Source organism: Trichosurus vulpecula, chromosome 4 (genome assembly GCF_011100635.1).
Source record: "Trichosurus vulpecula isolate mTriVul1 chromosome 4, mTriVul1.pri, whole genome shotgun sequence".
Lineage (NCBI taxonomy): Eukaryota > Metazoa > Chordata > Mammalia > Diprotodontia > Phalangeridae > Trichosurus > Trichosurus vulpecula.
This window is the reverse complement of record NC_050576.1, coordinates 293,721,237-293,745,192: the sequence shown is the minus strand read 5'-3', so window position 1 is coordinate 293,745,192 and position 23,956 is coordinate 293,721,237. Positions and strand designations below refer to the sequence as shown.

At 40.2% G+C, this 23,956-nt stretch overlaps 1 protein-coding gene across 1 annotated transcript in view; it reads right to left on the bottom strand.

Moving 5' to 3' along the window:
* Window positions 1-985: 985 nt before the first annotated feature.
* Window positions 986-23,956, bottom strand: part of PLEKHM3 (pleckstrin homology domain containing M3) — a 194,339-nt gene continuing 171,368 nt past the window's right edge. Inside the window, exon 7 of the mRNA XM_036755998.1 lies at window positions 986-5,633. Coding sequence (XP_036611893.1) covers window positions 5,456-5,633 — 178 coding nt within the window. The 3' untranslated portion in view covers window positions 986-5,455. The remainder of the gene's footprint in view (window positions 5,634-23,956) is intronic.

Below are 23,956 nucleotides of genomic sequence, written 5' to 3'. Positions count from 1 at the left end.
CCTCGAGAGCTAGAATTGGTACTGTTCAAACTTGGCAAAGCATTTCTGACAGGACTCTCTTTGTTCTTTGAAGTTAAGGCACCAAGTTAAGCTAAGGTGAAAGGTTTGACATGCATCTCGGAATATGCCGGCCCTGTATATATCACATATGCAGAATGCATCAAGCCAGGGGAGAACAAGCAAAAAGATTCATATTTTAGGCTAAGGATCCCGAAGGCTCAACAGACTTAGCATGGAGTTTCAAGTGGATTAGACAAACTGTTTAATGAGGGGTTTGGAAGCAGGAATAAAGACACGCAAGATAGTACTATAAGGCACTCCTAAGGGAAAAGAAAAATCAGAAGGCAGATACAAGGTAGGAGCCACAGGAGCCCACTTGTTCACTAACTAGCATCCTAGTGAAAAAGCCTGAATCAGAGCTAGAGCCCAGGACCTGCAGGAGAGGAAGACAAAGGGAGAGAGGCTAGTCTGCAGCAGGGCAGTAGAACTTGAGAGATCATCTCCAGCCTGCTAAGAGTTTCTGCTTAACCAGTTCCCTTCCATAGGTGCCTCAAGTGCCCCAGTTGGGCAACTGTCAGCTTCAGTCCAGATCTTTCTAAAAGAGATGCCCTCAGTGGTTTCTAGTCCCATGAAGAAAGACCAAAGCAAAACTTCAAATTCTGCGTCCCATTGATATTTTAAAATACTTTACATCATGTTGGGGGCCACTTTATGAGATGTGCCATGTAATGAGCAATGATCTGGAATAATAAAAATAAAAAACAAATCGAAACCCACCACCTGATCAGCTGACAGTTCATGCTATTGCTTCTCCGTTCCTCTAGCATTCATTGCTGATGGGTGGTCTAAAATCACCTTTCATTAAACTTAAGAGTCTCACAGAGGACTCTAGTATGCATCAAAACAACACCTTCCCCCAAGTGGAAACAAATCAACTTCAAAATAAAACGTCATATCAAAGATTTGTGAACCCAGTAAAACCAAGTAAAAAACCCAGTAAAACCAAGAATATTTATTAGCATGAACAGGACAAGTACCACATGGGAAGAATCACCATATGCTTCTCCAAACGAGCACCAAGCAAGGCTCATTCACCTGTAATTAGATTCATTCTGTTAACAGTCAGTTACTCTCTCCCAAGAACATAAAATGCTGAGATTTAAAAGAATAACTTATTTTCTCCTTCATAACAATAGTGACAAGTAGATATAAATATTAAGATCCCAAGAACAAAGTTACTAACAGATACCAATATTTTAAAAAAACAGCCTCAATTACAATCCAATTTGGATATCTCATTCTGAGTCAAATATTTCAAAGCTTTTTCCTACAGTGGTTCACAATATTCTCTACTTTTAAATTAAATTTTAGGAAAAGGTGAGACAAGAGACAAAGCCAGAGAGAGATAAAAGATGGAGAATTATTTATGTCTCCTTTCACTGCACTAAATTAAAAAGATAACCTTTGGGTTATTTATAGACCCTAGATTGAAGTAGGATAAGCACGTTCAAGGTTGCAGTTATAGTCTAGTTATTTCAGCAAAGTTCTTAAAAAACTACAGTTAATAGTTAATAGTTCTGTACAAGCATATATATCCATAATGTTTTTGGCCGTACTGTAGAGAAGGAGCAGAACAGAGCCCAACTTCCACTGAGAATGTTTCCGTTTTGCAGCTGAGTCACATCATATTATTTTATAAATGCTTCTGCTATTGTATGACTACAGATAATGTACACGGATGAGAAGTCAAATCTCTGGGTGGTTGGTGGGATGAGGAGAGGAAATGATGTACCAGCGTCCAGCAATGGGTACGGATACACAAAGAGAAATACAACTAAAGTGGGTTTGCCATCTATCAGTTATGAACTTTAGCTGGCTTGGGGCAGGTGGGTTGGTTAGAAGAGGAGTCCTGTATTTTCTGTAAATGCTTCTGCTTCTTACAGAAGCTGAGGAGAAACGAAAGAAAAATCCCTCCTAAGAAGAGTGGGAAAATCGATCTCTTAGAAAAATCACAGACATTTATATTCCTAGCAACTTTTCCCTGAAATGAAGGAATGTCTGCTTTTTAGTAGGTGGTTATCCTTTAGCTAATTAAATATTCAAAAGGAACATTCCCCCCACCCCCACCCCAGATTTAGAGATGTGAAAATAACTATAACGTTGCTCCGCTAAGAGGCAGAGAAGCAGAAGTTTGCTTGGTTTGTCCTGTAAAAATGTTTTTAACTTTGGGGGAAAAGTGGACCCAAAAAGGAAACTTCTTCCATTTCAGTTAAGTGATTTTAAGGGCTTTGTGGCCTTCCTGCAGTGGTGCAAATTGAGGTCTATTTAAGGAACTGGCTTCTTTGCTGCAAGATTTGACTTGCCAGTATTTCATCAAGATTGGACAATATCACACCCTACAATGTTTCTGGCACTGGTAGAAATGATTTCCTCAGGGGATGCACTAGGGAATTGGTTGGCCCTTTCAGTGAAGAAAGGTTCCTCGGACCTGCTGCCAGCTCTAGGAGATTAATTGGCCATTTTGTTATATGCCTCATGTGTAAGACGTTCAACTCAGGATGAGAAACAGAACACACGGGAAAGCAGGATATTCACTCGGCTAAGAAGGCAGTGATCCATGAGGTTTGCATCGAGTTTGACTAGAATGCACCACACAAAGCCATTTACTAGACTTGAAAACAGTAAAAAAAAAATGTACCACATACTCTTCTAAGGCATTCTGGGGTATAAACGGCAACTTTGCCTTTTCACTGCATATATAAATTCAAATGTCTCTGATCCTCTTCACTAGCAGATGTTGGGATGGGAGCAGAGAAGATAAGTTGAGGCCTGTCAGCCAGGGCGGTGGAAGCTGGCCCTTGGTGAAGCTTCACAACGAGGGAAAAGGACCAAAACAGCAAGGCCACTGTTTGAGATCTGGGTGGGTGACTGTAATTTCACTTCTATGTCTTCCTTTGGGAACATCCGTAAAATGATGGATGTGGACAGTTTTCCCATGGGTCTCATTTGGACTCTTGTTTATCAAGGCCACCTTCATGGGCACCTCGTGAAACAAAGCCAAGGGGCCTGTGAGGCCAAATTCGATGTCTTTACCCGGGGAAGATCTGAGATTGGGAAATAAGTGTACAGAGACTGAGTGTGTTAGAAGAGAAGAGCAATCCTACTCCTCAGGTCTCCAAATGCAGCTCACTATGGCTAAGCAGGGATCACAGATACATTAATTATAACAAAGGCAAAAAATAAGCTACAGTGACAAGGAATTGGGGGTGGAGGGAGGAAGGCACTTTGCCATTGGAGCACATCTGTTTTATAATAAGCAGGTCTATAATTCTCTAGTGAAAGATCATGTTCTGCTATCTTCTCTGAGGCTGGAAAATATAAATACTGTATTTCAGGAACGTGGGGGGTGAGGGTAGATCAGATTGTTTGCCTGTCTGCCAAGTGCTTATTTTAAAATTTCCACCCCTTTTCTTTTGTATGTAATCAACGGTGGGGAGGGAGGGGAAGAAGGAAGGGAGGGTAGAGTGGTGGTGGTGAAGATAACCTGTTTTTCTAAGAGGAAAAGGCACCATAAGGCTTCTTATGAATAGGCCTGGCCTTTTAACAAGTTTTCATGCCTCGGCTACAGCACTCCAGCTACTGTATAATTCAGAAATGAAATGCCTGGTGGTTAGCTATTAAGTTTAAATGTGTGGTCTGTAGTATGAGGGACTGGTGTGAGTCAAGAGGTGAAATGTTCACATCCAACTGCCTGCCAGCACCAGTCAGCTCAGTTATTCCTTTGTGCGAGAGTGACATAAAAATACATGTGCCGAGTTCTGAAGAAAGAGAGGAAAAGAGGATGAATGTAATCACGGAGGGTTCTTTGTGACACAAAGTGAGGTGAAATTTTTAAAACTCAGCAACAATCAAATTACAAAGAAGCCAAAGGCTTCTGATCTGCAGTGAAATGAAATGGACCTCCCAAGTCGATTAGGGATTCACCTTCAACATCAACACGCTTTAATATTGTAGTAAATGGAAGGGAATGCAAGCAAATCATGTTTCCAGGGCTGCCCCACCTGCCATTTCTGCCCCAGTGACAATAGTACCTGTGGCCTTTAAAAGGATGCTGCTCTGGGAACACCACAACCCTGTCCAGCAGCAAAGCAACTAAGTACTCTTCCTATTTATTCTAGCACTCGTGGTTTTATTAAAGTGGATATGTTTTCTAGCTTTTTTTTCCTTTTAAAGTAGTATATTTATGTCATTACTTATTCTTATATTCCTAGTACTCAAACAGTATAAATAAAATGGATTGCAAAACTTAAAAAAAATGACGAAACATGAAAGTAGAGTTAATATGAAGTGGTAGGTTATAGACCCAAAACAGCTGTGATAGGAACCAAAACAGACAGTGGTTGGGAAGAATTTGTAGGCATTAGAGTGATTTTCCTTTAAAGACAGTGAAGGCATCTTCTCCTGGAGTGGGATCGCTATAGACTGTATTTGCCAGTCTATTAATTGCAGCATTAGGTAAAATTATAGAATTTCTTCTGAGCCCAGCCCCATTAAAAACCATAAATATCACCCCTGTTGATAGGACACTGGGCTTTCCTATAGCATTTCTGATTTAAAATAGCTGTGAATGTAAACTGGCATATATGGCCTGTGGCCACCCCATGAAGAAAATGCTGCTGTGATATATATCAACAAATGGTCTGATTATAGTGTTTCATAGAAATCTTATCTTTTATCAGGAAGCAAAATTTATATGTGTAATAACTTTAAAATCAGAACTAGCTCCATGGGTGAAATCGGGATGAGTGCTGTCAGAAGAAGCACCCATGCACAGCTTCCAAGATATTCCACTTTGTGAAATACCAGAAGGGGGATTATAGTTCCCAAGGCAGAAACTGAGATGAGGGGGACACAGCCAGTGATAGAGGATCCTGGAAGAAGCCAAGAGGAGTCACGGTGTTCTGAAAATATTCCTGTGAAACATGATGGGTTAACTTGTTGCAGTTGCTTCAGCTTCTGTGAAGGCTAAAAACAAATAACACGAAAATCATCTGAAGCACTGTTGTTGCTTACTAAATGACAACCCCCAGAATGAAATAATAAGCAAGGTAGAAAATGTTTCTGCCTGTAGAATAAAATGGCTCCTGAGGGCCAAAAAGAAAAGGCTGTGACCTCTAAAGCATCATGTGCATACCACATCTTGCTTGAGATGAAGCAGCTGAAAATCCTGACAAAACGTAATCAGCGATGGGTAATTTTCAAGCCCCGAAGGCTTTGAGGTCCTTTTGACAGTACCTAGGTACATATGAAAACATATACATATATGTGTCTGTATCTCTAGCTAAAGGACAGACACATCTCCCTCCCACAGTATATGTCGGGCTCGATCCGTAGCTGCTGTACCACCTGTTAGCGAACCAGCAGATCGTTGTTGCGCAGGGCCTGCCGCTGGCAGTCATGTGTTCTGGTAAGACAGCTCAAACATGCTGCATGCCTCTTCTAGGCTTTCATCCATATTTAGTCTCCTCCAGAAAGATTTCTGCTTCTTTTGCAGCTCTCGACGGACACATCTAGGGCAGGGGACTGACTTCACTTTGCACTCAGAGTGGAAAACCGCACCACAGCTTTCACACCTGCAAAATCCAAGCAGGGACACGAATGAGGGGAACATAATCAGCTGATGCCCAGAGTCCCTTCCCTACCAGATATATGCTTTCCGTGTAAATCAGGGCAGAATGCACAACCATACACAATACCTACCCATGAATACCTAAGAGAGTCTGGCTGTTTTTCCTTTCCATTTCATAGAGTTAGCACTTCCTGAGCATATGGCTGAGGTGGGGTGGGGGTGGGGCGAGGGGGGTGGAGGCTCAAAAATCAACCAGCATTTCTCAAATTAAGGGTAATAATATCTAAATCATTGCATCTTTTAGTTCTCCCACCTGTGAAAAGGAACATTGTTAGGCACCGTGAAAGAGAGTAGGTGGAGGTAGCTAAAGAATGACTGTGAACCAGACTGCCAATAGAAAACGAACTATTGATCCTGGGGGCAGAGCCAAGATGGCAGCTGGAAAGCAGGGACTTGGGTGAGCTGCCCGCCAGGTCCCTCCAAAAACCTATAAAAAATGGCTCTGAACAAATTCTAGAACTGCAAAACCCACAAAATAGCAGAGGGAAGCAGGGCTCCAGCCCAGGACAGCCTGGATGGTCGCTGGGTGAGGTCTATCGTGCACAGAGCTGGGAGCAGAGAGGAGCACAGCCCAGCGTGGGTGGTGGCAGGACCAGCCCGACCAGGAGCTGGGCGGAACAGGCCCTAGCGCCCCGAATCAGTGAGCTGTGGCAGTTACCAGACTTCTCAGCTCACAAATACCAAAGACAACAGAGCAGGTTAGTGGGAAAAGCTGCAGGGGACAGAGTGAAAGGAGTTCCTGGTGAGGCCACCACTCTGGGGGCAGCAGGGGTGGTGCAGCTACAGAACTACAGCTGCAGTTGCTTCAGGACCCAGGCCCACGTGGTGGGAGGAATTAAGTGATGGATCAGAGCAGGAGTGCAGAGCCTGCTTAATATCTCAGTCAGGTCCAGTTTGGTGGTTCTTAGGGGAGGAGGAGCACTGCTATGGTAGAGCTGGCTGTATAGAAATGGCTCTGAAAACAACAGCACATCCCCTCAAGCTTGGAACAAAGTACTCTTTGCTCTACAAGCAATCATACCCCAACAAAAAACTCAAGGGTCAAGTAAGTTGGCTGGGAACATGGCCAGGTAGCAAAAACAGACTCAGATTCACTCTCAGACTTTGGAATCTTTCTTTGGTGACAAAGGAGACCAAAACATACAGCCAGAAGAAGTCAACAAAGTCAAAGAGCCTACATCAAAAACCTCCAAGAAAAACATGAACTGGTCTCAGGCCATGGAAGAGCTCAAAAAGGATTTGGAAAAGCAAGTTAGAGAAGTAGAGGAAAAATTGGGAAGAGAAATGAGAAGCATGCGAGAAAACCATGAAAAACAAGTCAATGACTTGAGAAAGGAGACCCAAAAAAAATACTAAAAAAATACTGAAGAAAACAACACCTTAAAAAATAGACTAACTCAAATGGCAAAAGAGCTCCAAAAAGCCAATGAGGAGAAGAATGCCTTGAAAAGCAGAATCAGCCAAATGGAAAAGGAGGTCCAAAAGACCACTGAAGAAAATACTACCTTAAAAATTAGATTGGAGCAAGTGGAAGCTAGTGGCTTTATGAGAAATCAAGATATTATAAAACAGAACCAAAGGAATGAAGAAGTAGAAGACAATGTGAAATATCTCACTGGAAAAACCACTGACCTGTAAAATAGATCCAGGAGAGATAATTTTAAAATTATTGGACTTCCTGAAAGCCATGATCAAAAAAAGAGTCTAGATATCATCTTTCAAGAAATTATCAAGGAAAACTGCCCTGATATTCTAGAACCAGAGGATAAAATAGAAATTGAAAGAATCCACTGATCGCCTCCTCAAAAAGATCCTAAAAAGAAATCTCCTAGGAATATTGTTGCCAAATTCCAGGACTCCCAGATCAAGGAGAAAATACTGCAAGCAGCCAGAAAGAAACAATTTGAGTATTGTGGAAACACAATCAGAATAACACAAGTTCTAGCAGCTTCTACATTAAGGTATTGAAGGGCTTGGAATATGATATTCCGGAGGTCAATGGAGCTAGGATTAAAACCAAGAATCACCTACCTAGCAAAACTGAGTATCATGCTCCAAGGCAAAATATGGATTTTCAATAAAATAGAGGACTTTCAAGCTTTCTCAGTGAAAAGACCAGAGCTGAATACAAAAATTTGACTTTCAAACACAAGAATCAAGAGAAGCATGAAAAGGTAAAGAAGAAAGAGAAATCACAAGGGACTTACTAAAGTTAAACTGTTTTGTTTACATTCCTACATGGAAAGATGATGTGTATGATTCATGAGACCTCAGTATTAGGGTAGCTGAAGGGAATATGCATATGTATATATATATATGTGTGTGTGTGTGTATGTACATATATATGTATGTGTGTATATATATATATATATATATACATAGAGAGAGAGAGAGAGGGCACAGGGTGAGCTGAATATGAAGGGATGATATCTAAAAAAATAAAATCAACTTAAGGGATGAGAGAGGAATATATTGAGAGAGGGAGAAAGGGAGAGATATAATGGGGTAAATTATCTCTCATAAAAGTGGCAAGAAAAAGCAATTCTGTAGGGAGGGAAGAGGGGGCAGGTGAGGGGGAATGAGTGAATCTTGCTCTCATCAGATTTGACCTGAGGAGGGAATACCATACACACTCAATTGGGTATTTTAACCCACAGGAAAGAAGGAGGAAGAAGATAAAGAAGGGGGGACGATAGAAGGGAGGGCAGATGGGGGAGGAGGTAATCAAAAACAAACACTTTCGAAAAGGGTCAGGGTTAAGGGAGAAAATTCAATAAAGGGGGATAGGTTAGGAAGTAGCAAAATATAGTTAGTCTTTCACAACATGAGTATTGTGGAAGGGTTTTACATAATGATACGCATGTTGCCTATGTTGAATTGCTTGACTTCTTAGGGACGGTGGGTGGGAAGGGAAGAGGGGAGAGAATTTGGAACTCAAAGTTTTAAAAACAGATGTTCAAAAACAAAAAAAAAGTTTTTGCATGCAACTAGGAAATAAGATACACAGGCAATGGGGCATAGAAATATATCTTGCCCTATAAGAAAGTAAGGGAAAAGGGGATGGGACGGGAGTGGGGTGACAGAAGGGAGGGCTGACTGGGGAATGGGGCAACCAGAATATATGCCATCTTGGAGTGGGCGGGAGGGCAGAAACGGGGAGAAAATTTGTAATTCCAACTCTTGTGAAAATCAATGCTGAAAATGAAATATATTAAATTAAATAAATAAATTTAATTAAAAAAAAAAGAAAATGAACTATTTCTATTAAGCAGTTTTAAGAGTTGCAATTTACTTCTGTGAAAAATACAGATTTCTGCTCCAGGTAATAGGAGTTAAGGAATTAAGGCTTCCCCTTAATTCAAAATCCTTAGCCGAGACCTCAAAACTCTAACATAATACGATCTTCTAATTTCTGAATTGCATCCCTGCAATTCATAGAAATAAAGAGCAAATTTAAAAGTCCATCTTTACAAAACAAAGAGAAGTATTAAAGGAGAGGAATAACAGGTTTTAAAAAAATAAACAGATATTATAATTTAGAGAGATGAGACATTCCACAAGAATGACTGGTTTGTTGTTTAGCTAAGTGAAAGCCTGTTCATAGGTTTCTGAATGGGTTGTTTCTACTGAAAACTTTAATAATATATAATTGACAAGCATAACTAAAGAGGTTGGAATGGAGAGATTGAATACTTAAATTAAGTTCTCATCCTTTTCCTCCTAAGTCCCAAGCAGCACTTATCTCCCAAGAGTGATGAGAGGGAGGCCTGCACTCATTAGTTCTAGCATATTTGTGGGAGCCCTACCTTGTTGTGCGCAGCACTGGCCTAGAGCAAGGGCACTGAGCAAGAGTGAGAATGAAGGACATGGAGATGGTGATTCTTTTCTGCCACTTTCTCACAGTTAAAGGTAAAAAATCTCAAAGGCAATCTAGTCAGGAATCAGGAGGCTGCTCACCTATAAAGAACAATTCAATCTTTACTCTTCATCAATGAGGAGTCTGGAATTAAATGCAGTTCTTTTCGGGGCTGGAATCAGGGGCATGAGGGAATAGACAGAATGCTTTAATATGTGGTAAAGGGTGATTGGAAGCTGATCTAAGGACCCTGAATGTTACAGGAAAGCAGGGGAGATGGTGGCTATAATGAGGGTAGAGAGCAGACTGAGCATAGAAGAGTGGAGAGGGCACAGACTCACGATGCTGTGCTTTGTGCCCTGGCTCTCCTTTCCCTGCATAGTTATCAAAATGTGTATGGGTCTCTACAAACCCCTCTACAGGATTGGAACCCCTCCATAGAGATCATACCCATATAATGCAAGCAACAACGAGCGCTATAACTTCAGGCACTGTCTGGTACAGTTCATCTGAACTCAGTCCGTGGGTTCTGGTCCCCAGAATTCTACTGCTGGGAGGGAGGGCAACATAACAGGCAAAGGTATTAACTGCCACATTTGGGGCTCAGTAAGAGCCCAGTGAATGGGATGTTTGCCACTTTCTCTGTACTAGATTATTTGTAGGACTCAGTGATTAAAACACCTTCTGAGAAAGTTTTTTTTTTTTTTTCAGAGAACGTAGAAGGAGACCATAGCCCTTTCGGGACAAGGCCAACTTGTCTTTAGGACACAGCTCTACACATTTTTATTAGCCCATATGAGGGCAGCGTTTGTGATCCTGGCAGCTGAGAGTGTAAGAGATTTAAGAAGGAGTTCTGTTTGGTGCTTAGTTATCATCTAGGATCCAGGATGTGACAGGTCCAATAACAAGTACTAGGAAGGGTGTGAGCCTCTTGTTTGATGACATGAATAAGTTTTTTTTTACATTCATATTAAATATATTTTCACATTAGTTATGACATAAAGAAGAGTTAGAACTAATGTGAGGAACCATGAGAAAGAAGAAACAAGACAAAACAACAAAAGAAAAGGAGAGCAAATAGTATACTTCCACCTGCATTCAGACTCGAAAGTTCTTTCTCTGGATGTGGATGGCATTTTCCACCTTGAGTCTTTTGGAATTGTTTTAGATCCTTGCATTGCTGAGAAGGGTTAAGTCTGTCAAGGTCAGTCATCATACACTATGGCTGTTACTGTGTACAGTGTTCTCCTGGTTCTGCTCATTTCACTTTGCATCAGTTCCTGAGTCTTTCCAGGTTTTTCTGAAGTCTATCTGCTCATCATTTCTTATAGCACAATAGTATTCCATTATATTCATATACCACAACTTGTTCAGCCATTTCCCAGTTAATGGGCATCCTGTCAATTTCTAATTCTTTGCCATCACAAAAAGAGCTGCTATAACTATTTTCCTACATGTGGGTCCTTTTCCCATTTTTACGATCTCTTTGGGATACAGACGTAGAAGTGGTATTGCTGGGTTAAGGGGTATGCACAACTTTATAGCCCTTTGGGAATGGTTCCAAATTGCTCTCCAGAATGGTTGGATCAATTCACAACTCCACCAACAATGCATTAGTGTTCCAATTTTCGCACATCTTCTCCAACATTTACCATTTTCCTGTTTTGACATGAATAAATTCTGCCAGGTGAGAATCATTTTGGGCTTGGGGTCAGGGAGGAAGCTTTTGGTGGAGGCCTTTAAAAAGGGCTTGAGTAAAGATCTAGCTATAAGACTGCTTAGGAGGCTACCCTGCTTCAGATAACCTGGCAGATCCAACAAATATTCTTGTATAGCAATAGAATCAATCTGTCAACAAACATTTTAGAGGACTTCCGGGGGTGGAGCCAAGATGGCGGCTGGAAAGCAGTGACTTGCGTGAGCTCCCCACCATGTCCCTCCAAAAACCTATAAAAATGGCTCTGAACAAATTCTAGAACTGCAGAACCCATAAAATAGCAGAGGGAAGCAGGGATCCAGCCCAGGACAGCCTGGATGGTCGCTGGATGAGGTCTATCGTGCACGGAGTGGAGGGGAGCAGAGCTCAGGGTGGGAGGCAGCAGGACCAACCAGACCAGGAGCTGGGCAGGACAGGCCCTAGCACCCTGAATCAGTGAGCTGTGGCAGTTACCAGACTTCTTAACCCACAAACACCAAAGACAACAGAGAAGGTTAGTGGGAAAAGCTGCAAGGGGGGGGGGACGGGGGGGACGACAGAATTCACAGTTCGGCCACCGCCCCAGGGGCAGCGGGGGAGGTTCAGCTACAGAACTACAGCTGCAGTTACTTCCGGCCCCAGGCCCACGTGGTGGGAGGAATTAAGTGGCAGATCAGAGCAGGAGTGCAGAGCCTGCTGAAGATTTGCATCAGGTCTGGGTTGGTGGTTCTTGAGGAAGGAGGAGTGCTGGTGTGGCAGAGCTGGATGTATAGAAATAGCTCTGAAATCAACGGCACATCCCCTCAAGCTTAGAACAAAGTACTCTTTGCTCTACAAGCAATCATACCCCGATGAAAAACTCAAGGGTCAAGTAAGTTGGCTGGGAACATGGCCAGGCAGCGAAAACACACCCAGATTCAGTCTCAGACTTTGGAATCCTTCTTTGGTGACAAAGAAGACCAAAACATACAGACAGAAGAAGTCAACAAAGTGCAAGAGCCTACACCAAAAGCCTCCAAGAAAAACATGAACTGGTCTCAGGCCATGGAAGAGCTCAAAAAGGAGTTGGAAAAGCAAGTTAGAGAAGTAGAGGAAAAACTGGGACGAGAAATGAGAAGTATGCGAGAAAACCATGAAAAACAAGTCAATGACTTGCTAAAGGAGACCCAAAAAAATACTGAAAAGAATATTGAAGAAAACAACACTTTAAAAAATAAACTAACTCAAATGTCACAAGAGCTCCAAAAAGCCAATGAGGAGAAGAATGCCTTGAAAGGCAGAATTAACCAAATGGAAAAGGAGGTCCAAAAGACCACTGAAGGAAATACTACCTTAAAAATGAGATTGGAGCAAGTGGAAACAAACATTTTAAAATATCAGAACACCAGAAGAGAGAGTAAGTATGAGACCTAAAGGACTTCAGTGAGGGAGAAAAATGAGATTAAATAGGCAAGAGAGTCCTGAGACTATTCAGCTGTGGGCTAACCAGTAATGACAGATTTCCAAGGGTTATCAATATGGGGTACGCCATAGCTTATGCTTTCAGTGTAGTGTCTTGGGTCATATGATCCACCAAGGTTAGTGGTCCTGAGCTGAGGAAAGGAAAGGAAGATCTATTTCAATTGTACTGCAAGCTAAATATGGGTCAGCAACATGACAGAGCAGCCAAGAAAGCATATATAATTTTAGGCTGTGTTGAGAGGCAGAGCATATAGGGAGAAGGAAATGACAACCCCACTGTACTCTGCACTTGTCAGAGTACATCTGGAATACTGTGTTTAGTTCTTGGAAGTTCATCTTAGGACAGAAACTGATAAATTGGAAAGTGTCCGGAGTACAGTAACCAGGATGGTGAGGTCAAGGGAACCAGCCACTAGAGGTCAGCCAGAGACCTCAACTCCCCATGGTTTATCTGTACTGGGTCCATACAGATCTATGTTTCATTGGTGGTTAAGACCTCAAAATTTTGGACTCCTGCTCAGTTAGATTGATCCCTGTGAAAAAGGTAACATGGTGGCAGAAAGAGCAATAGACTTGGAGTCAGAGGGTTGGTTGTTGCCACTTATTGTGTGGTTGTGACAAGACATTTAACTTCCTTGTTCTCTTATCTTTAAAATGAAGGAGTTAGTAGATGATATCTAATGGCCCAACTCTAATAGATAGATAAAGGCAGACAAGGGGAATGATTAGGATCTAACTCAGTAAGACCAAGCTTCTCAGACAAGACCAAGAAGACGGCTTGCAGAAGAAAGGTAGACTGAGATAAGTTATCAGAACCTTTTCCTATGTAGAAGACTACAGAACAGATCCTCAAGTTACTGAGCACTGAGGGATAACAGAATTTTCAGTCAGAAAGGACCTCATGTGCCTATTTAGTTCAACACTCATTTGAAAAGGGATCTGTTTACAACAGACTTGACAAATGGTCATCAAGCCTTTGCTTATAGCCCTTGAGTAAGAGAGAGCTCACCACCCCAAGGAAGCACATTTCACTTTGGGATACTGTTCTATTTTTTCTTTAAATTAAGACTCATTATCTCTAACTTCTAGCTACTGCTCCTAGTTTCAGTCTCTGGTACCAAGCAGAACAAGTCTAACCTTCTTCTAGGTGATAGTCTTTTAACTATTTGAAGACAGACATCATGGCTGCTCTAAGTCTTCTTTTCTCTAGGCTATCTCCTGTTCCTCCAATAGATCCCTAGATGACACCCCTCACCATCCTGGTTACCGTACTCTGGACACTTTCCAATTTATCAGTTTCTGTCCTAAGATGAACTTCCAAGAACGGAACACAATATTCCAGATGTGCTCTGACCAGTGCAGAGTACAGTGGCGTTATCATTTCCTTCTCTTTATATGCTCTGCCTCTCAAGGCAGCCTAAAATTATATATGCTTTCTTGGCTGCTCTGTCATATTGCTGACCCATATTTAGCTTGCTGTACAACTGAAATCCCAGGGCTTTTTCAGGTTAACTGCCATCTGGCCATACTTCCCCTTTCCCCATTTAGTAATGGGGAAGTTCAATTTTTGAACCAAACTACAAGACTTTACATTTATTCCTATTTAATTGTATCTTATTACATTTGGCTCAATGTTCTATCCTGTCAAGATTTTTTTGAGTCTCCACTCTGTCATCTAGTATGCTAAACCATTCCAGTTTTCTGTCATTTGTAAATTTGATAAACATGCCATCCATGCTGTAATTTACATCATTAATAAAAATGTTAAGCAACACAAGGAAGAAAGCCCTGATTCCTGGAGCATTCTAATGGAAACCTCATTCCAAGATGTCATGGAACATTAATATCTACCGTCTGGGTTCTGCCATTCAACTAATTCTGAAATCCAACTAACTATATTGTTGGATAGCCCATATTTCTCCATTTAAGAAAATGAAAATAGCATGAGCTTTATTAAATATTTGTTAAAATGTAGGTAAACTATACTTATAGTATTCTTCCTATCTACCAGTAAAATTTTTTCAAAAAAGGGAAATAAAGTTATGCTAGGATGAAGCCACGCTGGCTTTTTGTAACCACTATTTCCTTTTCCAGATATTCTCTAAGCATCCCTTTAATGTTATGCTTTAGAATTTTTCTAGGAATTAAAATGAAACTGGTTGACTTGTAATTTGCACACTTTATCCTCTTCCCTTTATTGAGAATTGGGAGAACATTTGCTCTTCTATGGTCTTGCATTACTTTTCTTGTTCTTCATGGTCTTTCAAAGATCACAGAAAGTGCCCAAGATATCACATTTTTCAGTTTTCTCCATACTGTAGGATCCAGTTTGGTTGGGCTGGTGGGCCTGAATCATCAAGGGTTGCTAGGTGCTCTCCCATTTCCCCAGTTATCTTGTGTGCCAATTCCACATTAGCTATTTTTGTTCTGTCCTTTCATTCTGTCCAGTGAAAATCCTCCTTCACAGACAAAACAGAAACAAAATAAGAACTGAATAGCTCTTGCATTCTTTCCATTCTCTATTATCACCATCCTATCCATCCTGAATCACTGTCCTGTTCTTTATTTGATCTTTCTCTAACCCCCAGAAGAGTTAAAACCCCCTTTTGGTTATTCTCAGCTTCCTTGATAGCCTCGATTTATTCTGGGCTTTAGCACTTCTGACACTACTAAATTTTTTTTAATTGATGCTCTTTGTTTCGTCATACCTTATTTCCCAGGATAGGTCCCTACCATTGCAATTAAGTAAAAGTGACCAACATAACAATTGCATTTGACAATGTATGCAGTGTACTGTACCTTTAGTGCCCTACCTCTCTATAGAGAAGAGCGGTAGGTATTCTCTTATCTATTCTCCAGGACCAAGATTTGTCATTAAATTTATTTTGAATTCATCTTCTTTTTGGTGTTATTTTATATAGTTATTGTGTATGTGGCTAAGTTATATATGACCAAAAGATCAGTCACTTTCTTCAGACCTCTTCAACTCTCCAAACTCTCCTGCCCCCAAAGGAATTACCAACCAGAGGTAAAGCAATCAGTGATAACGAATGTCAGATTAGATTCCAATTAGTATAGTTGAGCTGTTGAACTAGCTGAGCTTTATTCCCACTTTTTATTCTTTAAGGGAAAGAAACCAGGCAACCTAAGATCTGACATCGTTCTGGGCTAAAATGAAGTAGAAGAAACTTACATTCTGAAGGGCTCTATTCCCCTGGCCTCCCATCAGAACTACATTGTACAGTGTAAATGGGCAATGATCCCTGGTCTACAATTCTGGGGCTCTATCCTGCTTTGACCAAGGGGCTGGACATTCCAGGGGGAGGTATTGTCTTTGCTAGTTAGTGCTAAATAAGGCTTAAGACACACACACACGCACAATCTGTCTGCAGTCTCTGCCTAATCATCACTAAGGCTACACCAGAGGGTCTGTTCTCCACTTTATGCATTACCTTTAGGCTTCATGTTCCCTTTAAGATTGCCCTTGATGTCTAACCTGATTCATACGTATAAAAATGGTGGTGCCCTGAATTTGTACCAGGCCATGTCTCAAGGCAAAACTGTAAACAGTAAGCTCCTATTTATTTTAAAAATAGAAACAGGTTCTTTGTAAATGGTTTCAATGTAGATGGTCCAACTATCACACAGTGTAGAAAATGTTAAACAGCTCATTTGTGAAATACTGTTTTGAATAATCAATGAAATGAAAGCCTTATCTATTATAGCTCAGTCTCTTAGGGTTTTTGCAACCTTAAAAAGTTGATGACTAGTCAATATAAGAAAGGTTTCTGTATTATTAAGCCTTAAAACACAAAGCTGAAGTAAATTCACAAAAACAAAACCAAAACAACCCCCTCCACACCAAGGACAAGGAACTAAACTAAGAGTGGAACCAATAATAGAGGAGTAATACCTTGAATATGGAAAATGTCAATTATTTGAGCAGCTCATGGTTTTTGTTTTAATAAGCACCATCTCCTATATTATAAAAATAACAAGCAATTATTATATCATTCTATTTACTTAAATACTTCAGGGACCTTTGATTTCATTAGTGTCTACCAATGCATATTGTTACTCTCCCCATCCCTCCCATATTCATCCCATAGTAAATAGTTTAATGAGTTTCTGATGCCTACAACATTGTTAACCTTGTGGCCAATCTTTCTGTGTTAACCTTGTGGTTGATTCCTTTTGAACTTAGCTAGGCTGATCTTCAGATGCTTGTACTTGAACATTTCCTGCTTTGCTGGAACCTACCAGTTTGTTCTCTGATGAAACAGCCTTCGAGAATTGAGTTCAACTTCACACCACAGTGACGCATTAGACTATAACTTTAGTGCAGAACTATACCACTAAGTAGAAGATACAGAACGGCTAATTAAACTCCCCAAAGCACATTTTCCTAACTGAATTATAACAAAAACTCTATTCTCTTGATATGCACTATGTCCTTTCACCAAAATATGATAAGCTATTAAAGCATGAAACTTCATTAAGGCTTTTGGGGGGCATACTGCATATATGCAAAGATCTATTTCTCTATCTCTATTTATATCCACACATACATAAATACGTGAAATCAGCTATTATATATTAGTTTGGACCTGTGTTCATTAGTATAGCACTCCAATATAAGGGGCTGCATATTGATTTAGAAAATCACAATTTAACATTATCTATGTTGCACTGTATTTTTATTTATGTTTTTAAACATTTCCCAATTACATTTTAATCTGTTTGGTGGTGAGTTTGACACGTCTGGTCTAGAGAATGCCCTATGAGGAAACTCCTATTAATATAACCCTGCAAATGCTCTGTACTCTTTAGTCTCAAATAGCTGTGTGAGGCACTGAAAGGTTCCATGACCTGCCCTGGGACACAGAGCCACAATGTGATAGAAGCACACTTGCACCCATCCAGGTCTTCCTGACTCAAAGTCCAGCACTCTAGTCTAGACCCTATACCACTACATTTATTCGTGTTATTCTGCATTACTGATGGGTGCTTACTCACCTAGGTACACCTCAAATAAGAAGGGCTAAGGGCTATAACTTTATGATCGATTCTGTACACTTGCCAGATTAGGCAGAACATTTATACACGTGAGAAATAAGCTCACTAATGGCATTGAAAAGGACCCTGGTACTGACCACTAGTTTTTAATATTATAAAATAAGTGGCAAATAAAGTGCCAAAAGTTCATTAATTTTGATAAAAGTTACAGTGTTGAAGCTGGAGGGACTTCAGAGACCATCTACCCCAACAAGCTCATTTTATATATGAGGAAACTGAGGCCCAGAGAGGGGGAATGATTTACCAAAGGACACACTGTGAGTCAGTCAATGACAGAATCAGTATTTGAACTCAGGTCCAGGGCTGTTTTCTTTGCACCATACTGTTTAATATTGGTTCCCCCGCCCCATCCCCTCACCCTGAAGCTTAGTCGTCTTTGAGAATGATCAGAATAACTACATTTATAGGGCTGTCTAATTACTGATGTACCATCTTTTGAGCCTGGTGCTTGGCTGGTCAATGTTGCTGCACTGGCAGGGATTATCTGCCTCTCTCACCTCCTTGCCAGGAGGGAATGGGATCCTCTCCGAGTTACCTATCAGTTTTATGTCCCTTCTTTCTCTCTGTTATTGGGATGAAGGATTGAGTCTGGTGGTCTCATATTTCTCTGTCTACTTGGGACTAGCAATAACAGTGGAAACTCTGTCATGGGAGGGGCTCCCTGACCCACCAAGGGTTTGTACCTCATGAAGTTGAGCTGGCTTTGTGCTTTTGGTCACACCTCTGCAAGCTCCTATCATTAAGCTGACACTAATGGTGACTTTATCAAATTATTTCCCTTCTCCTTCCCCTCCTCAGTCCACTGGGCTAGTCAGTGATTTGTAAGGAACATAATTCTGTATTCTTCTAGTGCCACTCACTTATCTTCACTGATAGCAAAGTCCTCAGTCAATGGGGAGATTGAGTCTTATCAGAAATTTCTGGTGCAATGAACACCCATGGGGTGATGGCAAGACCAAGTACACCTGCTTATTTGAGCCAAAGGTCAGCAACTGAGACCAAAGGTCAGTAACTGAGAAAAGTTAAGAGATAAAAATGAGTGATTTCAAAATGGAATCAAATTCTATTTTCAGACAATTTGTAACCCAGCATGAACAGTGTAATGTGTAAAATGAACAAAGGACCTTCCCAACCTCAGAGTTTATTGACTTGGCCCACTTCTTCATATGGAAGGAAAAACAAAAGGCAGAGAAGAGAGAAAATTTTATCAAGTGAAATTTAAGAAGTGCTGTGCATCAAAAAATTTAACACTGCTGTGTTTTGCTTCCACACGCATACATACACATTGCTAGCCTAAAAGATGAATTCAGAGAACAGGGGAAAATAGTGGGTGAATATTGTATTAAAAAGGATTCTTCAAAATTGAAAGGCTTCTGTCCAAATAAAATGAATGCATTTTGGATAAGTTGAATAGGAAAAAATCTTTTTGTCAAATTTCTCAGATAAGAGTTTGGTATCCAAGACAATTAACAGAAACATATAAGATTAAAAGCAATTCAGCAATAAATTAAGTGATGAAAGAATATGAACAAACAGTTCTTAAAAGAAAAATTGAAAACCAGTAACAACCTTAAGAAAAAATGTTACAAATCACTAATAATAAGACAAATGCAAATTAAAACAGCAAACTGGCAAAGATAACAAAAGATGAGAATAATCAATGTTAGAGGGATTGTGGAAAGATATGCACACTTTTTCCATTGTGAATGTAGCTATTAATTAGAATAATCATTTTGGAAAGCAACTATCTAATTCAATAAACATTTACTACATGCACTGGCTAAGCGCTAGGGTTATAATTAATAAAAAAATAGTCCCTGTCCTCAAGGAATTTACAATCTAAAAGGGGAGAAAGCACACAAAAGGAGGGAGGAAAGCCAGTGAAGGAGTATGGAGATGGGACACCAGGAGCTAGTGATGTGAAAGGCATCTTGTTTAGCAGAGTTGAAACAAACGCAGGGCAACAGATACAAAGTAGAGATGCAAAGAAGGTAACTAAAATGTCCATACTCTTTTTTTGATATTATGATGTTACTTTCTTTTTTCCCTACTTAGTAGTATTGCTTTCCAATTACATGTAAAAATAGTCTTCAACATTCACTTTTATAAGATTTTGATTTCCAAATTTTTCTCCCTCCCCAAATCCCTCCCCCCCAAGACAGCAAGGTTATGATATAGGTTATAATGTATAATCATATTATATATATTTCCACATTAGTCATGTGGTAAAAGAAGAATCAGAACAAAAGGGAAAAAACTGCAAGAAAGAAAAAACAAAAAAAATTGAAAATAGCATGCTTTGATGTGCATTCAGACTTCATAGTTTTTTCTCTGGATGTGGATAGCATTTTCCATCATGAATCTTTTGGAATTGTCTTAATATCCATACTCTTTGACTCAAATATCCTATTACTAGGCATATACTCCAAAGAGGTCCTTAATAAAAAGATACACCAAAATATTTACAACAGCACTTTCTGTGGTAGCAAAGTAGATGCCCATAGAATGGGGAATGGCTAAACAAATTATAGTATTCCACATGGGTGTAATGGAACATTACTGTGCTGTAAGAAATAATATGAAGAATACTGAGAAGCATGGAAATATGTGAACTGATGCACAGTAAAGTAAGCAAAGCAAAACAAACAAACCCAAACCCAAACCCAATGATATACATGACTACAATAATGTAACTTCAAAGAACCATCACAAAACAACTGAAAGGGAATGTTGCAAAACTACAAAGAACAAGAACGGTCCTAAAAAGAAGGGCTACTTCTTCTTATTCCTTTGCAGGGGTGAGAGGCACACAGGTGTAGAGCACTGCATATATTTTCATACCTTTTCAATGCATTGATTGGCTTTGTTGGTTATTTTTTTCTTCTTAAAAAATATACTTAAACATTTGGCAGTATTTAAGAGTTCCTGATTGGAAGTTGGAAAGCCTGCTTCATTTTGCAAAACAAACAATGCATGCAGAATTACAGGGGGCCAAATCGCTGTTCCCAAGAACACTGTGATTTTTCAATTCAGGGTTACCTATTTCACTGTAACTGATTGTGACAAGTCTGCACAACTTAAAGGAACTTTATTTCAAACACATAACTAAGTTTGCTGATCGATGCTCTCAGACACCGAGGTCCTCCTGCTTGACCTTCTTCTAGCTTCACTTCTGAGTCATTTTGGCTCTGCATCTTTGCTTTTATTCATCTTTTTTGTACGGCAGAACACAAAGAACTTGCATCTTCACTTTTCAGCATTGCAGATGACTAAACCACAGGGAGGAATATTTGCTACGGAGCAAAGTCTGCCAAGTGGTTATTTAGTTTTCACCGTAACACACTGATTGACTCACTATTTTTAATCTCTCCAGGAAAAGAATCATAGGGCAGTCAGAGGAGGTCCTTAAAAAGACTGAGAAAGTGAATCTGTAACCAGTGTGGTTGTCATGTATTCCTTGTCACAACTTTGTGACAAGGAATGTTGCTATGGGTAACTACCAAAGTCAGTTATAGCGCCTGGCTAAAAGGGCATCTTCATCATAGAACTTTTTCATCTCATCAAAAACAACTAAATTTTTATGCACAGAAATACAACATCTTAGCATTGGAAGCAGCCCCAGAGACCATCTAATCCAACTTGTCCCTAAATTAGAATCCGCTCTGCAATTTACCTGATAAGTGGTCATCTAGCCTTTGCCTGAATCCTTCTCGTTAGAGAAAACCCACAACATCCCCCAACAGCCCATTCCACTCTGGGAATTGTTAAGTTTTTGCTTACAACAAACCTAAAATCACCTCTGGGCAACTTCCACCCACTGCTCTTAATTTTGTCGGGGACCAAGCAGAACATGTTTAATCCCTCTTCCGCATGAAAGGCTTTTACATACTTGAAGACACTTTTATGTCTTTTCTTTAAATCTTCTCTTCTCTAGGCCAAACATTTTCAGTTCTTTCGATGGGTCCTCATATAAGATGAATCTGAGGCCCTTCACCATCCTGGTTACGCTCTTCTGGATGCATTCCATTTTTATCTATGTCCTTCCTAAAATGTTACACCCAGAAATGGATACAATACTCCAGATGTGCTGTGACCATGGCAAAGTACAGCTGGATCATCACCTCCTCAGTCCTAGACATGATGCCTCTTGTAATGCAATTACAAATCACACAGTTGACTCATATCGAGCCTGCAGTCCAATCAAATCCCCAGATAACTTCAGGATGATCTTTGTCTAGCCGCACTTCCATCATCTTGTACTTGTTATTGTGTTGAGTTTTTTTAACTCAACGGAAACATCTGAGATACTAAATTTTACCTATCTCAAACTATTCAAAGAAAATAAACAGCTCATTTTTGTTTCCTTTGTATCGCCAATGCTTAGCACTGTTCCTGTCCCATAGTAAGCATTTAAATGCTTGTTGACTGACTAGTTGGATAGAACAGTCTTACTACATATAGAATGGTAAGAGTAATTAATCAGGAACATGATTTTGTCAGTGGAAATGACATTATAGAAGATGAAATATTATTTGCTTTGCTACTGTATCAAAAGGACCATGGGACCTTTCCATTTGTATAGCTGAAACCTTGCATGTGTGGTCCTCCCCATTCTAGAATGTGAGCTCCTTGAGAGCAGAGATTATCTTACTTCTCTATTTATATCCCCAGTGCTTAGCACATAGTAAGTGCTTAATAACTACCTTTCCCATTCATTTTTCATTTATTTGTTCTCCTCTAAATTGTCTGATCACTCTTCTTCAGTCTCCTTTGCCGGATTTTTATCTGGGCACTGTCCACTATCCATGAATCCCACCCCATGATTGGTCCTTGGCTCTTCTCTTTTCTTTCTATGTTATCTCACTTGGTGACCTTATCACTTTCCATGGGTCCAATTATTATCTCTATGCAGATGATTCCTAGATCTACATGTCTAGCTCTAGTCTCTCTCCTAAATTACTGTTATATGTCACCAACTGTCTTTTGGAAATCTTGAACTAGCTAACCTACAGGCATCTCAAACTCAACATATTCAACGCAGAACTCACTATCTTTCCCCCTAAACGCCTCCCTCTTCAGAACTCCCCTATTACTGTAAAGGGAACCACTGTCCTTCCAATCACTCAGGCTCACAGCCTTGGAATCATCCTTGACTCCTCACTCCCACTTAGCTCACATATGTAATCTGTTGTCAGATCTTGTCATTTCTACCTTCATAATATATCCTGTAGACATCCCCTTCTCTCTACTCACATAGCCATTACCCTAGTATAGGCCCTTACCATTCTCTATCTGGACTATTGCAAGAGCCTTCCAAATGGTGTTCTTGCCTCAAGGTTCTACTCCAATCTATCCTTCACTCAGACATCAAAGAGATTTTCTTAAAGTGTAGGTTTGACCATGTTTCCATACTACTTGATAAACTCCAGTGGTTCCCTATTAACTTTCAGAATCAAATAGAAAATCCTCATTTTGGTATTTGAAACCCTTCACAATCTGGCCTTTTCTGACCTTTCCAATCTTACACTTTACTCCCTTCCTTATATTCCCTGCATCCAGCTTCACTGGCCCACTTGTTTCTAGCACAGAATAATCCCTCTCCCAACTCTGCACTGGCTGTTCCCCATATCTGGAATACTGTTTCCTTACCTCTACTTTTTAGCTTCCTTGGCATCTTTTAAGACTGTTCAAATCCCATCCTTTGTAGAAGGGCTTTCCCCTTTCCTCCTTTCCACCCCTCCTTCCAAAATCCACTCTCCTCTAAAATTACCTTCCATTTACTTTCTAAATATCTTGATGTATAAAGTTACTTGGATGTTTTCTCTTCCATTAGAATGTGAGTTCCTCGAGGGCAGGGACCATGTTTTTTACTTATATCCTCCTATGGCCACCTGCCCTATCTCTCTGCTATACTGACATGGCAGATAAAGATCAACTCAGCTTGGAAAAAGTCTGTACGCTGTTCTTTGTCACAAAGATCACAGAACTAACTCCGTATATCCAATGTTTTTAGTTTTATTATATCGATTTATACCGATCAATCCTTTCTAAGCTACCTGATATATCTTGTAAAGAAGTATCTGCGAGCTGGCTGGAGAAAAGGGTGAAAGGAGTCTGTAGTTATGCAAAATCCCAGAATGAAAGGGAATTCATGTATTCATTAGTTCAGTGATCTAAT